The sequence below is a fragment of the Poecilia reticulata genome, chromosome 12 (genome assembly GCF_904066995.2).
Source record: "Poecilia reticulata chromosome 12, P_reticulata-male-v2, whole genome shotgun sequence".
In the NCBI taxonomy this organism is placed as follows: Eukaryota; Metazoa; Chordata; class Actinopteri; order Cyprinodontiformes; family Poeciliidae; genus Poecilia; species Poecilia reticulata.
Window position 1 is genome coordinate 18,292,623 of NC_088841.1, and position 25,219 is coordinate 18,317,841.

At 37.0% G+C, this 25,219-nt stretch overlaps 1 protein-coding gene across 1 annotated transcript in view; it reads right to left on the reverse strand.

Moving 5' to 3' along the window:
• Positions 1 to 1,084: 1,084 nt before the first annotated feature.
• The window catches only part of LOC103473593 (transmembrane protein 132C), a 159,538-nt gene continuing 135,403 nt past the window's right edge, over positions 1,085 to 25,219 (reverse strand). Inside the window, exons 6-10 of the mRNA XM_008423935.3 lie at positions 19,273 to 19,416; positions 14,961 to 15,169; positions 10,949 to 11,258; positions 3,400 to 3,591; positions 1,085 to 2,994 (exon numbers count right to left, since the gene is read on the reverse strand). Coding sequence (XP_008422157.2) covers positions 1,921 to 2,994; positions 3,400 to 3,591; positions 10,949 to 11,258; positions 14,961 to 15,169; positions 19,273 to 19,416 — 1,929 coding nt within the window. The 3' untranslated portion in view covers positions 1,085 to 1,920. The remainder of the gene's footprint in view (positions 2,995 to 3,399; positions 3,592 to 10,948; positions 11,259 to 14,960; positions 15,170 to 19,272; positions 19,417 to 25,219) is intronic.

Consider the following 25,219-nt stretch of genomic DNA (forward strand, 5'->3'; position numbering starts at 1 on the left):
AAACTTCTCACCCTATCTCTAAGGGAGAGCCCAGCCACCCTGCGGAGGAAACCCATTTCGGCCGCTTGTACCCGTGATCTCGTTCTTTCGGTCATGACCCAAAGCTCATGACCATAGATGAGGGTGGGAACGTAGATCGACCGGTAAATCGAGAGCTTCGCTTTTTGGCTCAGCTCTCTCTTCACCACGACGGACCGGTGAAGGATTAAATTGGTTTAATCATTCAAAAATGTCAGTTCGTTATATTAAGCTCCATTAACTTTATGTGCAATAATGTGAACTGGTTGGTTTATTTTAATTGGATTACTATTTACGGTTTTCTTCTTGAGTATCTAAGCATCTCTGTGTTCTCTTTATCATTAAGTAATTGTAATTTGCTAGTTGAAAGTTTTGCATTATGGCCAGTGAATTTATCTACATAATGTTGTTGTGGTAGAGTTACAAATAAAATGTTTAAAAACAAAAGCGTTTGTCCCCAGTCTCTCCTTTTCACTGGCTATTGGTAACACACTTTAGAATTTGGACAGGTTATCAGCTCCAAGTGTGTCCAGAAAAATCTAAACATGTTTTTGACAATGACTGAGGTCAGGTTGACTCCAGTCTCAGACTTGTAGACTCCAGTCTCTATCATATCTTGGGCTAGAAGGATTTTATGCCATCTCACCTTGTTGACTTGGTACAGAGTAGATTTTCCTCTACTAATAACTGAGGGTAAAATCAGGTGAGCAATCTTGTAATGTGTCCCCAGCTTTAGTCCATTTAATCCACACGAAATAGGTCAGGAAATGGGTTTAACTATATTGCTACTTTAAACTTGCCCATATCCACAACTTGAGCAAAACTGTTTCACAACAAGGGCAATTAAGATAAACAAGGACCCAAGTTTATCTTGCCACCAAAGAGGAAATTGGTAACATGAGGAAAAACGTCTGCAAAGCTTCGGCTTAAAGCTTTTAACACATTTTTACCAGAAGTGTCCATAAATTTGTGGTGCGTTGCACGCGATTGTCTTTTTGTGGTTTTGGTAGGAATCACAGTTTTTCCTCTGCAGAAATTCTAAAATTGTAATGAGATGCCACACAAGTTCAGCAGTAAAGCACTTTTGTATATTCAGAGAGTGTGATCACCAAGAAAAACACAAACATAGAAAGTGTGAGGACCAAGAAACATAATTCAATTGATATAAACATACAAGTCCAGAACTTAACCATGATAAGGGAATTTAATAATACAGTACTAAATTGTCTCCAAGTGTAACAGTTTTAGTTATCTACATATTTTCAGATCAGACACACATGGCTCCTCATAAATAACATCATGCATGGATCTGACTTTTGGAGACTAAACAAAACTAAAACCAAATCAAACAACACTTTACAAAATGTTACCATACATACAGTAACTCTAAATCAAACACTGCATTTATATACAGTACAAAATGCTTTAGATTGTTGATCCATAGGCTCTACAACTGCCAACTCATAGCAAAGGACCGATAATAACTGTAGAAAATAAGAAAAAAATATATTCTGAAATAATATTACCACATTTAGAACAGTAAAACGTGATTTAAAGAAAAAACAAGAAGTAAAATCAAAAGAGAAATATCGAGCTTGGTAGAAGACAAAAAACATACATTTAAGCAACAATACAGTTTTTACTTTTGAGCCTTTTAACTATGCTGCTTTGTGAAAATTCAAGTCTTGAAAATTGTTGCTTGACCATGTCTGAGAACCGTCTTAGAATCAAAAGTAACAGAATCATCTACTCAGTTTTCAAGGTGAGGTCTTCAGTTAAACTACAGCCATCAGTTTGGTTTTTCACTCTTTCATATATATTTTTTTCCATTCTCTCCCTCCTTATGATGAAGGCATTCAGGTGAGTTTCTCTTTTAGTTCCAACGGAAACACCCAGAACCTCTTACGCCGTGTTCTTAATTGCATTCTCATTAAGCTTTTCCATGTAGTTCCTAAGATCCTTTGAGTCTCCAAGCTCAATGTCTGGACAAACCCATTTTATATCACTGGTCTGCACCAGTGGCAATGGGCTAAGCACTGGACATCCATTGCTAGGCTTTACATTAGAGAAAGTGGAGAACTTCACTCTCTTCCTCTTGGTGGTCGGTGAGTTAAGTGATTCGCTCCTCAGATCTCTTCCACTTGAGCTACTTATGCCGCCATCTGTAATACTGCGCTGCATACCTCCATTTAAAAGCTGACTACCTTCCTCCAAGGTACCAGTCAATTCTTCATGCTGCTGTTGCTGCAGACAAAGCCCCTCCTCTTGGCCAAGCCAAACCCAGTCATGGGCGTGGGGCATAGTCTCTGTGGCTTCTAGAGATAGGTGTTTACTTCGGTACTTATATGTATAAGAGATGCAGTTGATGAGAAAAACGAGGATGGCCAAGCAGAAGACTCCCAGCAGTGCATACATGCCGATCTCCAGGTCCGTCAGGCCGCGTCGTGATGGCAATAAGTCATCGTCGGTACTGCGACTCCGAGGCAGCTCTGAGTTTTCAGAAAAGTCATTTAAGTTTCTGTTCCCACTGTCTGATGATAAGCGACCCCCGTTAGGTCTCACTGGGACTTGGCCTCGAATGGTCGTGGCTGCACGGTTTATTAACCCAGTGTCCATGTTGGAGATGGATCCACCATAATACGGAGGATCCGGACGTGTCCTTTTGTCTCCCGGCTGCATGTACTGCTCCTCTGACTGACCAAACCTTACCTGTACGTTCACCATTCCTGTGGCTAAAACAGAGCGTCGTTTGGACTTCTGGCACACTTCCGATGGACTCATCTCAACACGCACAAGCAAACCTTGGCCTTCACCCTTGGCAGCAATGAGAGGCCACTTCCACTTTGCACTCTTTTGCACAACTACCACCTGTTCATTCAGAGATGTGGCTGCCAGAATAAAATGGGCAGGGTTGTAGTTGTCCAGAGGAGTCATAGATCCATCACTGAACTGAAGCCAGGCACTGATGAGGGATTCCTGTGAAAACAAACACGCAATGTAGCAAATTTAAATTAGTGAGACACCAGTACTGTGAAAATTAGCAACAAAAACACAAATAGAAATCTACAGATTCCCCTCAAATGAGGACCAAAATAAACCAGAGGCACAAGGGAAGAAGTAGTGGGTTTTAATTATGGTAAAAAGGCTGAACAACTCTCATGGGTCATGGCTGTTCCCTAAATTTCAAACAACATGAAGAAAACTTTAATATATGAGAAATATTCTAAGAGGAAAATAAACCAACACTAGTTGAACTAGTGAACTAGTTATAAAAATGTAATTCACAAAATCTATTTTTTTTAACAGGCAATACAAGGACCTAATACTTTTTACGCTAATGACACATCATGACCAATTAAAGGAACATGGATAGAATCTTACCTGCGTCAGTGACTCTATGACTTCCTGTGTGCTTGCAGTAGCAACAATAGCTCTGTTGCTTCCAGGGCTCAGTTGCAGGGACAAAGAGAGTGAAGAAACCAACTGCACCCCGAGCTCTGTCACACTCACTTTATCATCCACCACCCGGATGCTCCTCTCGGCCAGGACTGACGACGTCAGAGGGGACAGAACCTATTGCAGGCAAAATAAAGGTTTTTAAAACTCATTTCTTCTTTTTTCTAGTAGTTCTTCAGCCAACATTTTCACAAACATATTTTACTATTGCACTGCAGATAAATAATAATACTAAAAAAAAAAACACATTTTGAAGATTTTTAATTGCTTATAACATCATGGAGCACCAGGTCTTACAAAAAAACCCCAGCACAACACCTTTTCTAAAACTGCATACAGTCAAAACCGTCAAACATATTGTAATATTATAGTAACAAGACACTCTTGTAGATTCAAATTCAACTGAACTTGCTGCATCCACACAAACAAATATTTTAGAGGATCACATACCAGCTTTATCAGTCATGTCAGAACTTTATTGTAAATAAAAATAAGTGTATATTTCACTCCAAATCCTGGTACAATCTGCTTGTATTGGTTTTTGTTGAAGGAGAACAGATTAATGCAGCTGCTAATTAAATGAAAATGGCGATCGCTGGACATAGTGGTGAACTAGCATTTGTCTGAAAACTTGTTTTACACACAAATATATTCTAACAAGTTAATTAGATATGCTTTATAGAAAGTAGCAATGCTTACAGACTTGTTACATACGGTAAAACCTCACTATGCTGTGTGTGCACAATTATTACGGAAAAGAGTATTTTGACCATGTTATTATTTTTAGGTATATTTTTAACCACAAACTGGATACACCTGAAAGTTTAATGGATTTAAGCATAACAGGTGATCTGTATAATAAAGAAGTGTGTGTCCTAGTGATGTCAACACCCTATATCAAGGTGTGGATAATTATGAGTCAACTTCTTTCCTTTAAAAAAATAGAGATTTAACTGACTCTGAAGAGACAAAAATTACCAAAAGTGTCTTAATGAGAAGCAGAACTCTTGAAATTGCTAAGATATTGGGGCATGATGGTACAGAACCATCATGCAAAATGCCAACAAGGTCACAAGAAACGTGTTGAGAAAAATCTGCAAATTAACTGCCAAGAATCTGAGAAGAATCAAGAGTGAAGGTACCAGCAGCTCATTATCGTCCAGTTCTGTCATATTCCATAAATAGTTCCTGCCTGGTGTACGTAGAAGTACACAATGTTTAGAGCTGGCCAAGGTAAGGAAAGCTGAAACCTGACCAACAAGACAGACAGACTGAAGAAATATCTGAAGACAGATTTTTCAAAGGTTTTCTGGACCAATAAAGTGAGGGTGACTTTTGACAGACTAGATGGATGGGTCCGCGGCTGGACCGGCAACTTATGGCATGGTCCCCTTCCTGACCTGAACCCAGTTGAGAACTTGTGGTATAAGGACATAAGGCTTTTCCCATAAGTCTTTCACTGTTATTGAAAAAAGGCGGTGAGTGTATGGGTCACTGATTATTTCTGTTTTTTATGTCAGAAATGTTTATCGGAAAATTCTGAGTTGTTCGTGATTTTCAATCAACCAGACGAAAAAAAAGAAAAAAATCCTACATGTTCTTTCTTGAACATTCATATTTGAGGTTTATTAACATTTTAGGTTGACCAAAAGCACTAAGAGAAAATGACAAACATAACACTTCTTCAATCATTGCGCACACAGGGCACATTAGGTTGTGATAAAAAAAAAGCACATACTTGTGAAAAGATGCAAATAAAAAAAATCCCCCAAGCCCACAACAAAACTGCATTCTAATCCACACCTTCAGAAGGAATGCCCCAACTTTCAGAGTAGCCAGAGGTGTAAGCATGTAAATAGCTGTGATATTGTTTTGAGATGAGAATCTCTTCCATCCGCTCCAATTAGGGCTCCAGTATTTCCTGCAGCCTCCCCCACAGAGCTGCATTTACCAGCCATAATGAACTGTCAGCACCGATCACCGCCTCATTTGTCCAGACCCAATACTCCGTTTCCCTCCTTTTGTATTTTCCCTTTTTTGTTTCTCACACAGTCAAAGTGAATGGATGAATACCCTTGAATTGTCAAAAGCAAACTGTGTGCTCTCAGAACCGCACATGCGTTTTAAAATGCCTAAGCAATTGGTTATGATTTGTGGGACATAAAAGCTTTGTGAGAAATGCATATGATGAGACGGACAAAACCTAAAAGTGCAATAAGTAAACACCATTTTCTGCTTTTGTTTTCCTTCATTATTGTCTGTTCTTTAGCAAAAAATAATCCGACACCCCAATGTTATGAATCTTATTATCAGAACTTGCAATTTTATGTTTATATATAATGCTACTTCTGAGGTATATAAAATAAAAACTCATGTTAACTTGTTGTTACCTAGACTTTAGAGGCATACTTGATCTCTTAAAGTGACTCTTTAACCACTGTGTAAGAGAATAAAAGGGTGTGTAATGTACCTATTAAAAGACATAACGCTCCAAGTATCTTTCAACCCTAATGGAAAAGACTTATAATCTATAAAAACGTCTGACACCTCAGAGAGAGCTCTGCTGATGCTCTGTTCCTCCTTCAAAAAGATCATATTTTCTTCCACCTAACGTCTGAGTACCAGCTAGCAGCTGTCCAGACTTTCCAGGGCTTATGTCCCGACGTGTCGAGGCTCTTTTTCAAGATTCTGTAATGGTACTTCTTGTCTTTAATACCAGAGCCATGTCTCGCCTCCATCCCATCACAGAAACTGTGGGTTCTGCCTTTCACCTACATCCATAATTGTGAAATTTCCCCACAAGGTTTTCAGGTGTGTCAAGACCCTTCCTCTAAAATCAGCTTTCAAGTTTACAGATTTATTCATTCTGTCCCAAGAGAGCAATTAAAGAGGCTTCCCAGTCTCACCCTTTCCTATTCAGACCTGTCAAATTCATGTCTTATAACATTTCTGTATAGATCAAGGAAGTTCCACTATGCAAAACCCCATGAAAATCCTTTTTTAGACCTAGATCTAGGCATGAGCAACCAACAATATAACAAGGAACCCATTATTACCCAAACCACGTGTGTCTGACTCACACACTGACGTCTGCAAAGGTTATCAGCACAATACGTTTTGCATGCAAGTGTCCCATCCGTAACCTGTCAGAGTCCTTAAATGGATTCATTCTTCCTTTTTGCAACACAATAAAACTTTCAGCAGAGTAAAATATTGATAACATTAAAGATTCAGTGCACAGGATCATCAATTTAAAAGTCAAGTTGCATTTGAAACCGTGAATCTTTATTAAATAAAAAAAAACTACAAATGTATTTTTTAACTTAGTGTTTAAAGTATTTGAGGTAATGTAACACACACACACACAGCACACACACACACACACATATATATATATATATATATATATCTTTGACATATATCTGTGACATGCGGTGAGGTTCATAGCTGATGAGGCACTGACTTAATTATAATCGGATTTACGAATCTAGACCCCTGCATGTTAGTTTACATAAGGAATGCACATGCGTACAATGCTGGAGGGCAAAAAGACTATTCTTTAACATGTTATGCTTAGCTGCGCCTCCGCCGCAGAATAATTCTGTTATCTCAATCAAACTTAGACATGTCGATATTATTAATTTCGTGCTGTGCTTAACAGCAAAGGGAGAAACCGTTAAAGTACAACTCAAAACCACGTCCATCTCGCTTTCTGTATCAGCGCAGCTTCTGTATGGCTAGCTCCCTATTACTGTCTGTTACTCTGCAGTTGTGGAGTGTCAATGTCTGGGATCATGAGCGCCCCCAGCAATGAGGCAAGAGAACTGCCTGCCTCACCTCGAATCTGTTCTCTGCCATTTCTGATCGCTCCTTAGCAAACGAAACACGTTACATACACAGTTGGTGACAATAAAAACACAGCACATTAAATAAATAAGCTAAATTATGGAAAATCTGTACATACATTTAACTTTTTTAATCATTTTATTGGCGACATACAGACAGGTGGAGCATGCTCTCATAGAATGGCAACCGGTGCAGTTAGCGAGAGGTTGCGTAATTCCAGGTGAGGCTCAGCTCGCTGCTGCCTCACCGGCTTCGCTTCCAAGCATTTGAATGACAAAATGCGAAAATTCAGCAATTTTGAAGAAAAATAACATCAGATTTGGTTAAATGAAATTAAAAATAGGAACTTTATATACAAACCACAGGGTGAAAATATCTTTCTAAATGATTTTATTATTATATATTATATTTCCATGATGACAGGTGAAGCTCTGCCTCCCCTGACCACACGTCACTGATATATATATATATATATATATATATATATATATATATATATATATATTAATGCAAATAGAAACATAAAAACATGGACTTTTTAGAAGCCAGGAAATCCCCTGCAGCAGAGGTGGAATTTTATGGCCTGTGTTTCAGCGATGTATTCCTCTTGTGTTGTCTTGTAAATGTCAAGCCGGCGTTGATTTATGGCGTGAGAGTGACGTCTGTAGTCTCCTGAGCAAGACCTTGATTGTATCATTAAATAAATAGAACTGTGATTGTTTGTGAATCTTTGGTGTGTGTGTGGGTGTGTGCGTGTGCGTGCACTGAGCTACGTGGTAAAACAAAACTGATAGAATGAGAGATGGTGCAGGTGTAAACTTGATAGGTTTAAGTGTTTATGCCTCACTGGAATCAATCTGGCTGTTTTTCAGGCTTGTTCCTTTTCGGCATCAAATTTGTTATTTACTTCATGGAGTGGATGGCTTTATTTTATGATTTTTGTCACTAAAACAATTGTATTGTATGACTCTTATTAGTGTCTTTACATATCTGATTTAATTTTTGTCTTTTTACGTATTGCCCTTTGGTTGGATTTTTCTTTCTGCTACATGTATATATATATTTTAACAATGAGTTGTTTGCCATCTTTCTCTTTGTCTGAATTTTGCTTCATATCCCTGGTTCACACCCAATTTTGGTTAATAAATCCCTCACACTCATTTTGAGCTGAATATAGCTCAAAATGTATAGCTCAAAATGATATTGTGAGCTGAATATACTGTGTTACTCACCTGCACTCACAAGAACAGCACAATGCCCAAACCGCTATCTCTATAGAAGCGCTTTCATTTATGAATCATTTAATCAAGCCCAGTTGATTAGCAGTGCCTGAATGCTACTTGGTCTATGAAATTGTAAGAAACAGGAAAACATACTTATTTCTTCATAACAGCTTTTCCATTTTGTTTTAACTTCACAAAAATACTTAATGACGGTGTACAATTTGTCTTGAACATCGGAGAATAAATTAAAATCATGCTAAATTCTGGTGCAAACTAGATCGCATCTTATAACCTTTTTTAATCATATGTGCAATATTTTATAATTGGAAGAAGATGCACTTTCACATTGTAAAAAGGGTAAAATGCTTCCACTTTCCACCTGTTTACAAACTCTTTTGTGTAAGCTGTTGTTCCTGGTACTGTTCTTTTAGGATTTGATAGACCAGGGACATTCAAACTACAACTAATCAGTGGCAAAAAATAAGTAAATCGAATGGAATCAGCAGATAATAGAAGAAACCTTCTCAAAATAAACTATGTGATTAAATAAGCAACTATCCTCTGCAAAAATGAAGCATACAAAGAAAGTTTTATGCCAAAAATTCACTTCTGAACAAATTTCTGTTCTTTCAAATTAAAAACCATCATATGTAGAACATGCAAACACTCCATAATATTCCCTTTAGGGTTGTTTTACAAATGCTGATGAATAAATAGCCATGAATTTTAGACACTATACTTCCAACTCTAACATATAACTCAGCTAAGGTCACAAGCTTGCTCACCTTCAACTTCAATCAGAGCCATATAAGATTTTTCACGAGTCCTCATATAACAAGTTTCTGATAATCAGAAGACTTGTTATTGCGTTCAGGCAGAATAAATGCGATCTTTAACAATCTCTGCTATTCAGGACATTGTTCATGTTGGAGACAGCCTTCAACACAGCAGTAAAGAACAGAAGCCTGTAAAACACTGACATGAACGTCACATCTAACATCTCATTCCTGTCTAGAGCTCAAGGTGACTGTTTTTCATAAAAGAAGTGTCACTGATAGTTTTGGAAAGTGGCGGTAATAAAGTGGTGGAAACTGTTGTTTCCGTTGTTGTGCATGTACGCGAGTGTACCAGTGTTTTCAAAGAACAAGGTTGGAAAACACAGCATTAAAGTTAGTGTGTTTATTTTAAGATGTACAGTTCAAACATAAAAGGTTTACAGGGTCAAAGATTTAAAGTTCTTTATAGTAGCAAAAGAGAGCTAAAGGACAAAATAATTCAGATTGAGGATGACTATGAGACAGCTATATATATATATTTTACACCAGCTACTGCTTTGTTAAGGGTGAAAAGTTTTAGGTTGGTGTTGAGAAGTAAAAATGTTAAGGTCATGCTGTAAAACTCCTTGTTCAAAGCAAGAAAATTATCACTTATTGATGTCAAAATATAGCACACATAAAAATAAAATATGGAGACTTTTGCTGACATTTTTGATGGGAATCCATTTCCGCAACAAATTAACAGCGAGGGCAAATAGTCGACGGTGGAACAAACATGCATGTCACCCAAAAAATAAGATAGTAAAAACACAGCACACAGACATACTGATCAAATCCTATCAAGTGCTACGTTTTCAGGATGTGTGAGTATAGAAATATTATGTAAATTTGTTCTCACTAATAATTCAAATTGAGTAGTACATGAATTTCTCAGAGCAGAAGGTGTCTAACTGCATTTAATCATGCAAGAATATATACTGAACACACAAAAGCTTAGAAGTTAAAAGTGATCTAAACTTGGTAAAGTAGCTTTGTATCCCATAGTACCACTAATCGTAATTAGTGATTATAGTGAGTACACACAAGCCTACATATTGATGACCAAAATGACGGGAGGCTGGCAGATTTTTTCAAAATCTTAGAGACTTGGTTTCCTACTATAAATAAATACGTCTGAAATGCAAAGCAAAAACAGGAGAATTTCAGAGGTAAATTCAGAGTGGAGAGAAGGTTTACACAGCACATTTATTCATTGTAATTGTTGATCATGACTTAAAAATGTTGAAATGTTTAATCTAATCTCTTAATCTCAGATTACCACATCAGAAACTCTGCTTTGCATCAAACGAATCCTTGTGCATCAAACAAATTTTTGCTTCAGTAGTCCCTGGTTATTGCTCTGCTCTGCAGGTTCTCCAGAGTGACAGACATGAAGTTTGCCGACAATTATTGCAAACATCTTACTATGCTTGTGAAAACACAATATTCTTATTCCTAGTTTTCCCATTAGCATTGCCAAAAAAAAAATCTCATCTTGTTCTTGTTTAGCAAAGCTCATGTATTGTCTTACAAGCTGGATCATCCGGAAAAAAAACAAAAACCTCTACATGAAACTATTACTCACACTACCTGCAGTTTGGTGGTTCCAGAACTCCGTCCAATTAGCACTTGACTCTCCAGGAGCTCGGCAATCGTCGGGTCCTGCACCCTGAGAGACTCCTTGACAAGCTGCGTGACATCCACATGCCAGTCTGTACCCAGCAGGAAATTTTGCTGACCCGGTCTGCCCTCTTCCATGGCTCCTCTAAAGTCCCCTGCATCTGTAACAAACTGTGTGAGGACATGCAGAGAGGTGCTCTGGTACTGGGCTACACACGCATTCTCTGTCCTCTCTTCTTGCCCATAGGCACCAGCGTTGTCATCGGTTACTCTCTCGTATCTATGTGGCAAAATAAGAGAAATGGATTACATTTTTAGTTAATTAGTTAAGCAGATGAATGTTAGACACCATTAATATATTTCAAGTTGATTCTGAGTTATAAAGCATAGTAGCAGAGGATTTGCATAGCTAAAGATGTCTTTTTAAAAGCTGATCGACTGGAAGCTTGCAAATCATGTTTTTCTTGCCTGGCTTTTCAAAAGCTACGCTGGCAGAGTGTTTATTTATTTATTTTTTTAAATCTATTAAAATCAACTTGCAGATGAAAACTGCTGCCTAGCTTGCTTTTTCATTTTCTTTAAAAGGGCAACTGATATTTCTCACTATGTCTGCCATTTATTTGGCCCTCGGCAAATGCTTTGCAGATACAGCCATCTCAGAAAGCATGTGTTGTAGCAAATTAAAATTCCTCTACTGAAAGCATTTTCACAACCTACGGTTGAATTTTGGAACAGATTTAAGGTACACCTTACGTTTGATGCAAGTTAAATTATCCCTTTTCACATTAAAACATAAGGAGCTAGGTTAGGAAAATAAAAATGCTTAAAATGACTAGAGGACACACATTTTGCCCGCAAATCTCCATTTGGCTAAGTTGTGTATGTAGTATTGTTTCACTGTTAATGTCTTAAACATCAAACATTATTTGAGCCATTAAAAATATCAGCCCTTTCTGCTTTGTTGTCAGTCTTAAGCATTTTAGAATAATGAACTCATTTTAATTTCAAAGAAAGAGAAGCTTTCAAATGCCAATTTCCTTCATTAAGGGTAACAAACTATCCAAACAAACCTGGCTGTATATGAACAATTAATCCCCCCACTTCTTAAATGATTAACTGTGATTTTTCCTAATTAACCCTACTCAATTACTGCTGAATAAAGAATTTTAAATATCAGCTGCCTGATAAACATGAGGAACGTTAAAATAACTCATCATGCCCCAATGTAAAGAAACTACACATGTAAAACAAAATCATTCCTGTTTTTTCAAGGATGGGTGAAACACATAGTTTTGTCCTCCTAGACTTGCCGTAGAACTAACAACATTTGAGAAAAGAAACATCCTCAGTCTAGTGGGAAGCCGCTAGGTTGAGCAGTCAGGTTGTTTAAAAATAACATTTTGTATGACATCAGGTTATTTTTGCCAGTTCTCATTTCTTTGTTGCACTGAGATTTTTATATGTTAGAAATCTGTAAGAGGTCTGAACATTTTCACATGAATATAGATGCCCCGTAATCTAACTTTCTTTCAAACAACTTTATCTGTGATCTAATATTTGTGTTGTTTTCCACAGTGTCGGTGTCATTTATTCCTCAATTTTCAGACGTGATTCTCAGATTTTACCCAAAATTTGCTTAATTTCTTCACTTCTCCTTGTTCACTTCCATCCTGCACCTTTTTATTCTCTATGCTCCAAGCTTTTCTTGCTTCCATGCTGGTCAGGTGGCCAGGGGGAATGACCGTGACAGTTTCTATTAGGTTTAATGAGGCATGGCTTGTCAGGCAGAAAACGTGCTGACAGGTTAACATGTTGTGGCCCAGTGGCTTGGCTTACTTCCTAACCTGTCTTTACCGCATCCCCCTCCCCCTTTCCTTCACTTGAGTTGAGGGGACAGCAGTCCACACAGAGGTGACATTAGGGGCTGACAGCAGAAACATCGGGGTCAGGGCCTGTTTTTAACACTAAGTGACACATCAGCCAAGGTATTAGACTTTAATGAGGGGCCTTTTTAACTTAATGGGTGAGCTTTCTCTTGCCTGGATTGGACAGACAATGTTGGTAATTTTATTGTTGCTCTCTCATTTACTCGTCTTATACACATTCTTTCAATTACAAAAACTATAAATTTTTTATAAAGCATTTCTTTATGTAACTGTGAGACCCCTCAGATTGTGTGAATTTCAAAAAAAGGACCTAAAATATATCTGTAAATGTTTCCATTTGTTAGCATGGTATAAAGCATATTTTCTCTTCAAAGCTGTGGTCTAGATTTGGCGATATTTAGGATCTTTGCAGATGGTTTTAATATATGCTTAGCTTGCTCAAAATTCAATCAATATAAACAACAACGACCAGACTGAAATATTGGCTTATATGAGCTCACTTCTGAAAATGAACATCAGCATTGTTGCTTACAGGCTGATGAGCAAGAAAATGCTGCATTACAAAACTGCTTAACTCGGCATAAACAGTCTTTGGAAAAATGTCATTCATACTAAAGGTTTACATATAAAGACAAAATATATAATGGGGGCAAAAAACATTACCTGGTCCTTACAAATATCTAAGATAAAGTAAATTTAACCTTTTGTGTACCAACACACATACCAGACCCCACATTGCCATTATTTATGAAACACAAGAAAGACACAAGAAAGATCTGTAGGATACAAACCTCTCATTAAGCCCAGTGCTCTTAACAACATGGCTTTGGTTCATTGAGGTTTGCAGAAATTCATTCATGCACAGCTCTAATAAAGAGTCAGTCAGACTGAGGTCTGAACTTTGACAGTTCCAATGAAACACTCGTTTCGTTTTTAGCCTATCTGTTGATATTTATTGTGTTTAGAATCACAACTTTTTAAAATCCGAGTCATTTAAGTCCTGTTATTTTAGTGGAAAAGAGTCATTCTGCAGGCATCCCTTTTAAGTAATCTTTATCCTGCGATGAACTTTCACATTTTACAAGAGTTATGTAAGTTCTGCAATGTAGCTCTTGGGTATTGTACAATCTCTGAGAACACTGCATGACAAACTAAGCTGCTTGGATGTCTATTCCTGGGAAAACTTTCGTAAATGTTTGTGAATAAACTTTCAAGTGGTACTTGTGATTACTGATGTTGTTTTACAATGACAATTTCTTGTATAAACCTTTATTCCCCAGAACATTGCCAAATGCCTATTTACTCTTTTTTTTCAAACAGAGGTTGTGGTAAGATTGAAGTTCAAACTGGGTGAATAAACCACTGCAGTGTTTCAAAAACATTATAAAAGTAAAGTAATAATTCTCCTCTTGCATTTCTATATGCAAAAATACTTAAGTTAACAATAAAGCAATCACCACTTCAGCAACCACATATTTTAAAACCAAGTGTATGACCTCACTTCAAAAATGTTTCCTTTTGATTTCTAGTTACTGTAAGTATACCTGGAAAGAAGTTGGTGCCACTGCCACATAATAATATATTTGTTAATTTTATTTAAAGGCTTCAGCAGAATCTATTCTTCTATTCATGCTCCTGTGCTTTCACTACTTTCTGGTATTGTCAAAGCTCCTTAATAATTCAAATCAGTATTGCTTCTTTTTAATAAGTACTTTTTGGGACACCACTCTAGTGAATTTGTTGGCACTCATTATACATCTGAGCTGCTTTTGCAGCTGCATTTTACGCCTCAAAGGTCTGCAAGACCAGTAGATTGTTGACTTGTTTTTTTGTGTTAACCAAGTCATGAAACATTCCCCTAATGCAAGCAAAGAACTTCTCCGAAATTTCTTCTGAACAAAAACAACACTTGGTTCGAAACTATTTTACTGTTGTATAATATTTTAATGCCTGGCTATATAATAGATATAAACCCATAAAGTTTGTGTGAGGACATTATTTCCAAGTTTTATCTTATCTTCCTTTGCCCTCTAGTGTTTTCATTTTTTAAAAAGAAGGAAGGATCAGTGATAATGCAACAGAAAACCAAGTCCTACCTCCTGCTGCCAGCACTAACAGGGACTCTCCAGCCCTTTATCTGACTGAGTTCGGGGTCAGATACATCTATGAGCAGCGGTAGGCGGGGGATCCATACACTCATCTCCAGCTGTGCACTCAAAAAACTGTAGGTGAAGTTGAGTGTCACCCTTTTCTTTCCTCTCGTCTCTTTTCCATTGACATACACGTAATCGCAGCGCTCGGATACCTGAAGACAGAGAAAACAGCACAAAAACAAATCTGCTTCAGACCATCTCTTCAACAGAAATGACCTCCATTATGAACAAGAGGTTCATGCGTTATCTTTATTTTGAAAATTAGGTGCATTCATGAAGCTCATTCTTTGGTATCGAGGAAGTTTCTCTCATATCTGTGTGTTTGTTTTTGGACCATTGGCGAAACTTGTGAGGATCTCAACTTTTAGAGGTTTTCTAGTCAAAGTCACAGCTGAGAACGTGTTTGCTCTTATATATATTAATTATATATGAACTATTTCACATATTAGTTTACTTCTTTTATTCATTTGGCTTACTTGGGTTGTTCAACCCTGGGTGTGTTTCATTGTGTGTGTATTGAGTAAGTACTTTTTGCATGGACGCAGGTGCATCATGTGTAGATGTGACATACATGTGCATGTGAAAAGCATTATTACATGGGCAAGTAGTGGGAATTTGATCCAACTGGACAGATGGAGCCCTGCAAAGACACCAACCTGTTTCATCCAACTAGAGAACAAAATGCTCAGAACTAAATAATGACCAGCTGGATGAAGCACAAATCCAATGAGCTATCAAAGTCACTCAGATGAAGTTCCAACACGAAGAATGGTATATTCAGGACATTGTAAATATTGTCATTATAACATTCGCATAACCTTTACGAGAACGTTCTACATTTGCAATACAGGGTATTTTCAATGCTTTGATAGAATTTTCTCTCTCATTGTAATCCTTCTAATCTATAAACCCGTCACAAACGTGATTGGCACAACTGTTAATTTCAGCACAAATCCTTAGTAGTGACAATCGCCTCTTTCTAACAAACCAGTCAAAAGAAAACTGTCACCCGTCTTTGCGTACGACTTGGCAGCTTTAACTCTCGAATGGTGCGAGATCATCCCATCTCTCTGAGGAACAAAACTGACAGCTTTGTGTCTGTCAGCTTCTCCTCCTCCTCACTTTCATTACTTCTTCCTTATTCTCTTCCACTCAACAACTTTTATCATCAGTAAAGTGAGCATTACCCAAACCTCACGCATGTTGAAACCTAATTAGTGATTAAAAGTAATATGAAAGCTGTGGGGATATTAAAAACTTTAGAAATTGTGTTTTATTAAGGCAAAGTCGAATAAAGGACATAAATAAAACGGCATAATTTAGATGTTTCTAACAAGACCTATGCAAGAGTCACTGTAGAGGTTTATATATTAAATAGGATGTTGTTATCCAAGTTGATCTTATCCTAACTGACATAAAAACGTTGTAAGGTCGTATTATGTGTGATTCCCTGCACAGTAATTGCTGTGCTACATATTGTTAAATTTCCAAACAACCTGTTAAACTCCTTCTTAAAGCTTCTGCAAGAGAAATATGCTTTGAATGTACATTTTACTCTCTTTGGGACTTAACAGTTTAAAGGCAGACGTCATTGTCATGGTGGAAAAGTGTTATGTGCTTCAATAAAATTAAATAAAATATGTGTGACCAGTAAAACAATAATGTGGATAATATGGTTATAATTCAAGGGGTGGGGTTGGGGGAGTGTTTCCCTTTCACCCTTGTAACAATACACTTAATCTGTTTACAATGTCATAAATCATCACCATGACGATTTTGAATTTGTACACGAAAATAATGACACTGAAATTTTACGTCTTGTAGTTATTACCCACTTTAAGTCGATGGATGAAATCACTTTGTTTAACAAAATAAGGATTATAATAGATATTAGGAACCCAAAATTGACTTAAAAAGAAAGAAGTGAATCTTCTTTATCCACCTCTTGATCGTATTAAGGTTTTCAAACCATTTTTAACAGGAAATCTCCAATTTTCCTCAGCTTTGTTATTGCACTCCAGATGCATTGGAATATTGTCCCTATTAAGGGCATTTTAGGTGATAGCTTTAAAGATTGAACAGAGATTCTGCTGTACATTAAAAAGTGAAACTCAATTTCTCTCTACCTCTTATCAGTGGTAACACACACGCACACACACACGCACACGCACACACCCACACACACACACACACCCACACACACACACACACACACACACACACACACACACACACGCACACACACACACATGCACGCAAATCTGTGTCAGTTCACTGTGGACAATATTAAGTGTGTAGCCAGTCTTGTACCTTACCAATCATTACAAAGGCATGAATGGATGAATGAATCAATGACTTTAAGATAACTGGCTAAAACTAAATTAAGGTTCTGATCGGCGTGCCGTACAGCACAGGGCCATGTGTTGAGGGCAAATCTATATTAAAAATATCTCTGAGAACCCAGTGAGAATAAATTGCATTTCACCCCATTTTAAAATTGCTACAAAAAGAAGGGTTACCTCTGGAAAAGACATGCTTCTTGGTATAAAGTTCAGTTAAGTAGCCTCAAATAACAAACGGAGAATTATGAGGGGGTAGCTCCAGACTGAAGTTATTATTAAGCTTAGAAAAAATATATTTTACTACTTATAAATTTATCCCGTGTCAGACAAGATCATCTTACTATTTCTAGTTAAAAGACACGAAAAAAATTATTATTTTTATCACTGTTGATTAAAAGCCAAGTCTAGTGCAGACACCCATAGAGAGAGCTAAAGAGGATCCATTCTGATTTAGAAAGAGAGTTTACTCTCAAACTCTAACTAAAACAGTGATTTGTCGGGATACAAAAAGATCAAAAACTGTGTTATTTTGAGATTCCTTTGATATTAGTGTTAAAACGCGGGGTGCTGCTTACTGCTCCCAAAAGCAAATGTGTGAGCTGCTGGAGCGCCCGGTCCCTGGCCCACAAGGTCAACATCACAATGTGTGGCATCATTTCGGTGGATAATGAAACCCTCTGAGAGATGTGCTCTGTCGCTTCTCTCCTCTTTGATCATTTATACTACATATTTATCGCTATATATACATACGTATTTTGCCTCCAAGAAGCCAGACGATCTTGTAATCTTTCACAGAGCTTCTGGGCAAAAGTTTTGTAGGTTTTCTTGAAGGTCTTTCAAAGTTTTTTCTTGACTTGAACTGAGCTTCGTTCATTTGATCTTTGCAAGTAATAGTCAGCATTCTGGTGGGTATAGCATGTATACAGCTTTTTGACAGTGAGATCAAGTGAGTTTTTTTAACTGAGAAGGGGCACGGTCTACTAAAACAAGATCGGCTGGCATGGAACACTTTGATGCAAGTAAAGGTGAGTTTTGACGAATTTCTACAAGGAAAAAGCAACCATAGTTTATATTTAAGCAAATAAGTAAATAAATAGAAACAATCGTTATGATTTGTGAAATTAACTAAAACGTTTTTGAGAAACGGAACATGTTGTGACAATTCAAGTTAAACCAGTAGAATCGGGATATTCTTTCAATTAGTTTTCTGAAATTGTATGCAAATTAAAATGATCTTTAAATTAGTCAGCATTGACATTATCAGACTGAAGATTAAGAGAAACAAAATGACTTGACCAATCACAGACTTTTATAAATTTTATAAACAATATGCTTAACTATATATAAATATATTTTATAAATTATCTTCACACATGACTGTTTCTGAAATCTAATGGCCAATCAATATAAGCACAGATTGAACATTACAGATTTTGCATTGGGATGTCATTTCAGTGCATGTGGATGGTAGATACCAGAAATGTATGAATTTTCTATCATTTGATATCTTAAAAATGGACTGGGGAAACCACAGTGTTGCAGTCAAAAGCTGTTTCGTGGTTACTAAGACAGAGCATTCAATAATAAAACACCATCTGAACAAATGGAGATAAAACACATTTTAGACAAGAATACATGTAAATAGTGTTTCCATTCCCATCATTGCTAAGAGGTTGATACAAATTCCTCTTATTTACTTACCAGAAGCTGAACATTTAGTATAAAATAGTTAAATAATAATAATGAAAAAAACACCTGTGGCAACTTTTATGTACGAGCTAAAACACTGTAACCCTTTGTCCGATTGTGTAATCTGTAACTCCTTCTGATCGCTTTTGAAAAAATTTCCTTGGCTATAAATGAATCGCCTAAAACCAGGGAGGCTGAAACCAGGAGCTTCACGACACACTAACCTTGATAACCTGTTCGTCTGTTGACTTGCACTTCACTGACTCCGTAACATCTGACACAGCACCATCTGTCCCAACAGTGACCACCTTAACAGGAACAGCAACTGTGCGCCCATTGAGGACAGCCGTGTTCAGGATCTCAGTGTCCTGCAGAGAAACACAAGGGGAAACATTGGTACACATTAGACAAGGCTAAATGAGCTGACTAAGGCTAAAAAAATCAGGCAGTGTGGAGTGGAAATTGAGGTTACAGAAGAAAGAACGTGACAACCACAAATCTGCTAAAAAAAAGAAAAATAAATTGTTGCGATTTTCCCTTTTATATCCTTTCATGTCAGCCAGGTATTAACTGTACTTTTTCTCTTCAAGTGTACCCAGTTATGTAAACATAGTGCATCATCAGAAATCACACACAAAAAAAACACACATCCTTCATTTACATAGAACCTAATAAAATTATAATTCTGGCAGATGTTTGTTTTTATCCAAAGTAACTTCTGCTTTTCTGTTGTAACAGAAATATGATCAGATTATGTTAGACATTTCAAATAGTAAATAATATTTCTATATCACGAAGCACGTTTTTGCTTTTGTGCTCAAGCCTACCATATTTAGACCAATGGCTAAATCTAATTAAGAAGGAAATGGATCTCCAGAACATTTGGTGTAACTACTGGCTATATATAACTCATATTTTATAGCTTAGCTGTTGCAAAATGTGTTACAAATATTACTCCCCATTCCTGTAAACATACTGTTTTTCAACATTTGAAAACTGGAATCCTTTTGTTCTCAAGTTGGAGCAAAAAAAGTGGATTTGGTAGAATGTCTGAAAGAGAAGTTTTGTTTCAGTACATAAAGTCATAGACAAGAAACACTGGGGAAAAAAAGCTGCAAGACTGTGCCCTTAAACTTAAAGACAACCTTTAAATGCCACGTATTTGAAGGTCCCATCTTCTGCAATTATAGTAAATAGTCACCATCTGAGACCCTTCACATGAAGTGCCCCTTTGAAACATGCTCAAGTAGCCCAGAAAATGGCAGGTAGCTGTCAGTGGTAATATTTACTTTCACAGAGATGGTATAAAGCAAAAAGGGTGTTTTTACTCCTTGCTTAGAGGTCTTTGGCACAAAGTAAATGTTATTTTTCTTTCCACCAATCGATTGAGAAGAAGTGTGAAAAATGGCAATGACATGTTGTGGACAGCTTGCTGACAGTACCTGTCTCACAGCTACAGCCAAACAGGAAAAACTGCTCAGTAAGCTGCTGTATTTACTGATTTAAAAATCGGTTCTGTAAATGCCGGGCCTCTTGAAAAACATGAATACATGCAGACTAGAGAAAGAATGAGAAATAAGAGAAATATTTAGTTTATCGTCATGATGTGCCAATAATGAATGCACACACAAAAAAAAGACTTTTATTTGATTATTACCATCGTTTGGCATCTTCTGATGCATATAAAATACAATCATAAGTTCAGTGTTCTTTTTTAAAACATCTCAAAATGGTACATTAGCATACGTATACGGTAAAATGATGCATGATATATTTTAGAACGCACAACCAAACATTAAAGGAAAATGACTTCCTTTCGTAGATGGCTTAAGTGAAGTGAAATCAAACTGGAGTCGTTTCTCTGCAGCTCTGCTGCAGCAACATCTCAAGCATAAAGAGAAAAAAAAGGCATATAAAATAGAATGACAATGATATGTTCAAGTAAATTGCAGTCATTTAAAAGATATCACAAGATACACTGGAGAGTGAAAGGCCTTACAGAAGAGCGGGAAAAAGATAATGAGATCAATTAAGACAACGGCTGGTAATCCTTGTGCTCCCAGTGCTTTGTCTGTCAGAAGATTTGGTATAACAGTGGATCCTGCACATCATTAGCTCAAAGAAAGGCTATCAAGAGGCAGAGCTGTTTAAAAGGCAGAGGAGCACTTGTCTTCAGATTTTGCTTTGTTCACTCAGAGTGTTGCTTTTTGTTATCCTCAAACTGTTTCTACGGTAAAATAAATGTGATTTAAGGCTCAAATGAAAATAAAAAGCTTCCCATCTAACAATAAAAATTATTCTTTTTTTTCTTTTCTTTTTCTTTTGAGGAAAAATGACAACTAACTGTGTTTGGCTGCTTGTTCCTTGCACCTTGTTCCTTTGTTGTTTACTGAATAAACCAGCGTAATTATAAAACTGTGAAGAACAGAATGAGAACAAACAAAATCCCCTATAGGAATTCTCAAAAGTACAAAACTTTTGCTCACAAATGATTTCTTTATTCCATCCGCAGGAAGTTTAAAATCATTTTTTAGTGTTTCATGAAAATATCGACGGAAATAATAATTCACATACGAGTCCCGCTTTTTAAAACTGTATTTATTAGATGTATATAATTTTCAAATGTGTAACTTGTTTATTATGGGAATGTTAAACCCAATGTGTGGATGTGTTTGGCCTTTCAACAGGAAAACACCGACTGTTCCAACAAGCACAATGTGTGAGGGATATTGCTGGTAAAACTTAGTCCAAAACAACAGTTTCTTTGCATACTTCAATTTTAATCATGACATTGTTTATGTAGGTTTTACAAAATAAATTTATTGCAATGAAAAGTTGGTCTTAAAGTCCAGCGTAGTTGTAGTTTGTACTTAAACTGATTTTACTCCCACAGCTTGAACTTTGGGCCACAAATGTTGCACATTTGAAAAAGAAAAAAAAAAAACAGCAGAACCTCTTAAATTGCATATAAACAGATGTTTCATTTAGAACAATACATTTGTCATATTACAATGCCAGTTTGCAGGCTGCCAACTACTGAGCCAGTGGTTTTCTCCTCACGATGGTCTCTTTTTGTGTTAATGAGGAAAAACAATGCTTTTGTGTTTTGTACAGTTGTTTGGAGCTCTGACAGTTATGTCAGATTATTATGACAACAATCTGTGTGTTACAAAGGAAAAGGACATGAAGCAAAAATACATTAAAAACAAAGAAATGGGTAGAGAAGTGGCTAAATTAAAATAATTGACTAAAGACGAGTCGGTTAAAAAGTTTTTCAATAGGTGTTGCAAAAGCTTGTTTGAAGTTGTACCTTACAATAGTGACACAACCAGTTACAGGCAATTACTCATTTAAATTCACAAAGTTGGTTTGGACAAATTTATCCCTTAATAAATAAAGCCACCATTAGAAAAGAAGAAAAAAAAACGGCCTTAGCTACCATGTCTGGCTTTGCCAAGTTTCTATTTTTATGATCTGAAACAAGTACGTTTGACAAAAAGTAAAAACAGTAGAAATTGCAAAGGGGCAAAAGTTTTTCACAGCACTGTAAATTATCATCCTCGATGGGCTCTGTGTTCTGTGCCTCGACGTTTGAAGCAAAGTGTCTGCTTTTACCTAATGAGCCATTAGGACTGAAACAACAGTCAAAAAAGGTCTTAATGAGCTTCAGCTACTGATGTTGTAGGTACCATACCACCAACATTGATGACATTAAGCAGTCTTTTTGTCCACATTTTCCATGGATTTTAGGTTTGCGCAATGCATGACAGGACAAAACAGGTATGCTTTAGTCAGAGAAGTCATCTACCTATTTGCTGTGGCTTCTCAAATCTCTTCTGGTGTTGCAGATATGTGACAAGCATATCTTATTCATGAATTCAATTTGAACACAACCACTGATAAACATCCACGTCTTCAAATGGCTTCATTATTTACTAAAACAAACACATCTTCCACATACGCCCACCAACTTATCTGCATGCACATGGAAACAAATTAACTTTGACACACACATGCATTGGAACCCTTGATGGCCAGGTTAAAAAACAAGCATACCCCCTTCCTCATGCAGCATATTTTTTTAACCACCTTTCATTGCACTGCAGAGCACAGGGCAAGAAAAAAAAAAAAAAAAGAGAAGAAAGACGATGAAAGACAGGAGAATCGATAAAAGGCCATTATGCTTCTGTGCAGCTGGGTACAAGGGTGGAGCGTGTGGGGGCTGATATGGTAGAGAATGAATCATGTGTTCGGGAGCAAACAACCTACAGACGTGCTGCTCAGAGGATCGTTACTGTATGTGAATGTGAGTGGGCTGAAGGACAAAATCTGCTCTTGTTATTCGCCTCAGAGCAATATTTCCATTAGTTCAGGTGACTTGCTGGCCATGGATGTCTGAGAGTGCTTTTGGATTTGTCACCTACTTGCAAAGTGTAGTGTTGGCCACTCATACGTTTACAAATCCACTTAAGACAACGGTGAGGGTACAATGTAAGCATATGACATCCTGACAACGCACCCGTCAGAATTATGCAAAGGAAGACATTACTGATTACACTGTAGTGCAAAAACAGATGTGAAAAACAACAACACGTTCGTTCCTCATGGAAAAAAATATATATATTGCAACTAAACTCCATGTTTCCCACATGATGTGTCTTGAAGGGCAAATAGATATTACAACTAGAAAAAACAAAAATGCTTAAAGTATGAAAGGTAAATAAAATATGTTATTGTTCAAAGCACACAAGTTATTTTAAAATGCACTTTGTTGACAGAAATGGAGATGCACACACACACCTAAGGAGAATTTAGAGAAACCAATTAACCAATTAACAGTCATGTTTTTAGACGGTAGGAGGAAGCCGGAGTACCCAGAAAGAACCCACACATGCACAGGGAGAACATGCAAACTCCATGCAGAAAGACCCCGGGCCGGGAATCGAACCCAGAACCTTCTTGCTGCAAAGCTGCAACGGATGGTGTGTGCTTTTGTTTTGTGAAAATGAATTGATAAAGCAGGCTGATTTCTCCTCACTCATAAAAAAGCATCTCTTTCAAAACACCTTTTGTGTCCCAGACCTACTAAACAATCAAAAACGTATGTTTAAGGGAAAACACAAATCAAAACGGGACGAGGAAGGAATGACACGTGTCATGCCGTGCCAATGATGGCTTTCGTTTAAATCATCCTGAATAAAATAAAATATACACAGCTCAGATATAAATTACAATTCACTGAACATTTTTTAAATGAAAAAAAAAATCCCATATTAGATTGATGTGCATTCAAAATCTTTCTCTGCTACATGGCAAGATAAGTTATGATTAATCCCACACATTTATTTGAATGGATAAGAAGACAAGGAAAGAGCTTCACCTAAATCTGGCTCATGAACTTAGCTTAACCCTGGCTTGCAATTTATTATTCAGTAACTGAAAATATGCTTTTGATCCACGGAAAGACCATGGCTGTAACTATTCACCATCCAGCTCAAGCGGAGGGTTGGCTCACAGGTCGGAAGCACGTGTGCATAATTTCCCGTGTAAAACAAAAAAAAGCACTTAAAATGTTTTCATCTGAAACATTTTTTTGATAAGGATAGTGACATTTGTTTAACAAATGATAGACTCAATAGATTTTGTGCAGTAAAACTACAACACATCTACGTGGATAAGCTTAGACGTGCCCATTATTTAACACATGACTTAAAATACTGAAGGTTCTGATGACGTTCTTTGCACAATATGATCATTCTTTCTATAGTTCTTTTACAATTAAATTCAAGTCAAGTCTATTTTCCTGCTGCAACATCCAGATTTGTTTCATCGTAAGATTCTTAAATAGAATATACCGGAATATTTCCCTCTTTCAACAATTAGATCAAGTCTGCAAATGCCACCCGCTCCCAAATCTACACCTCATTGTCATTCTACCTCCAAATAAGGTGTATACAACCAGTCAAATTTGCCCTTTCATCTGTCCGTAATGTTCTCCCAATACTTTCAAATAATCTGCTGCAAAATAAATTTACTTGATCTTCTCTTCAGCAGTGTAGTTTTGTGGAGTGAGCTGGCATACATATTATTCGTCTGTCAGGAATCTTAGCACCTGTCGTGGACGGCTTATGAATAAATTATTTAAGTTTATGTTTAGATTATGATGTATTG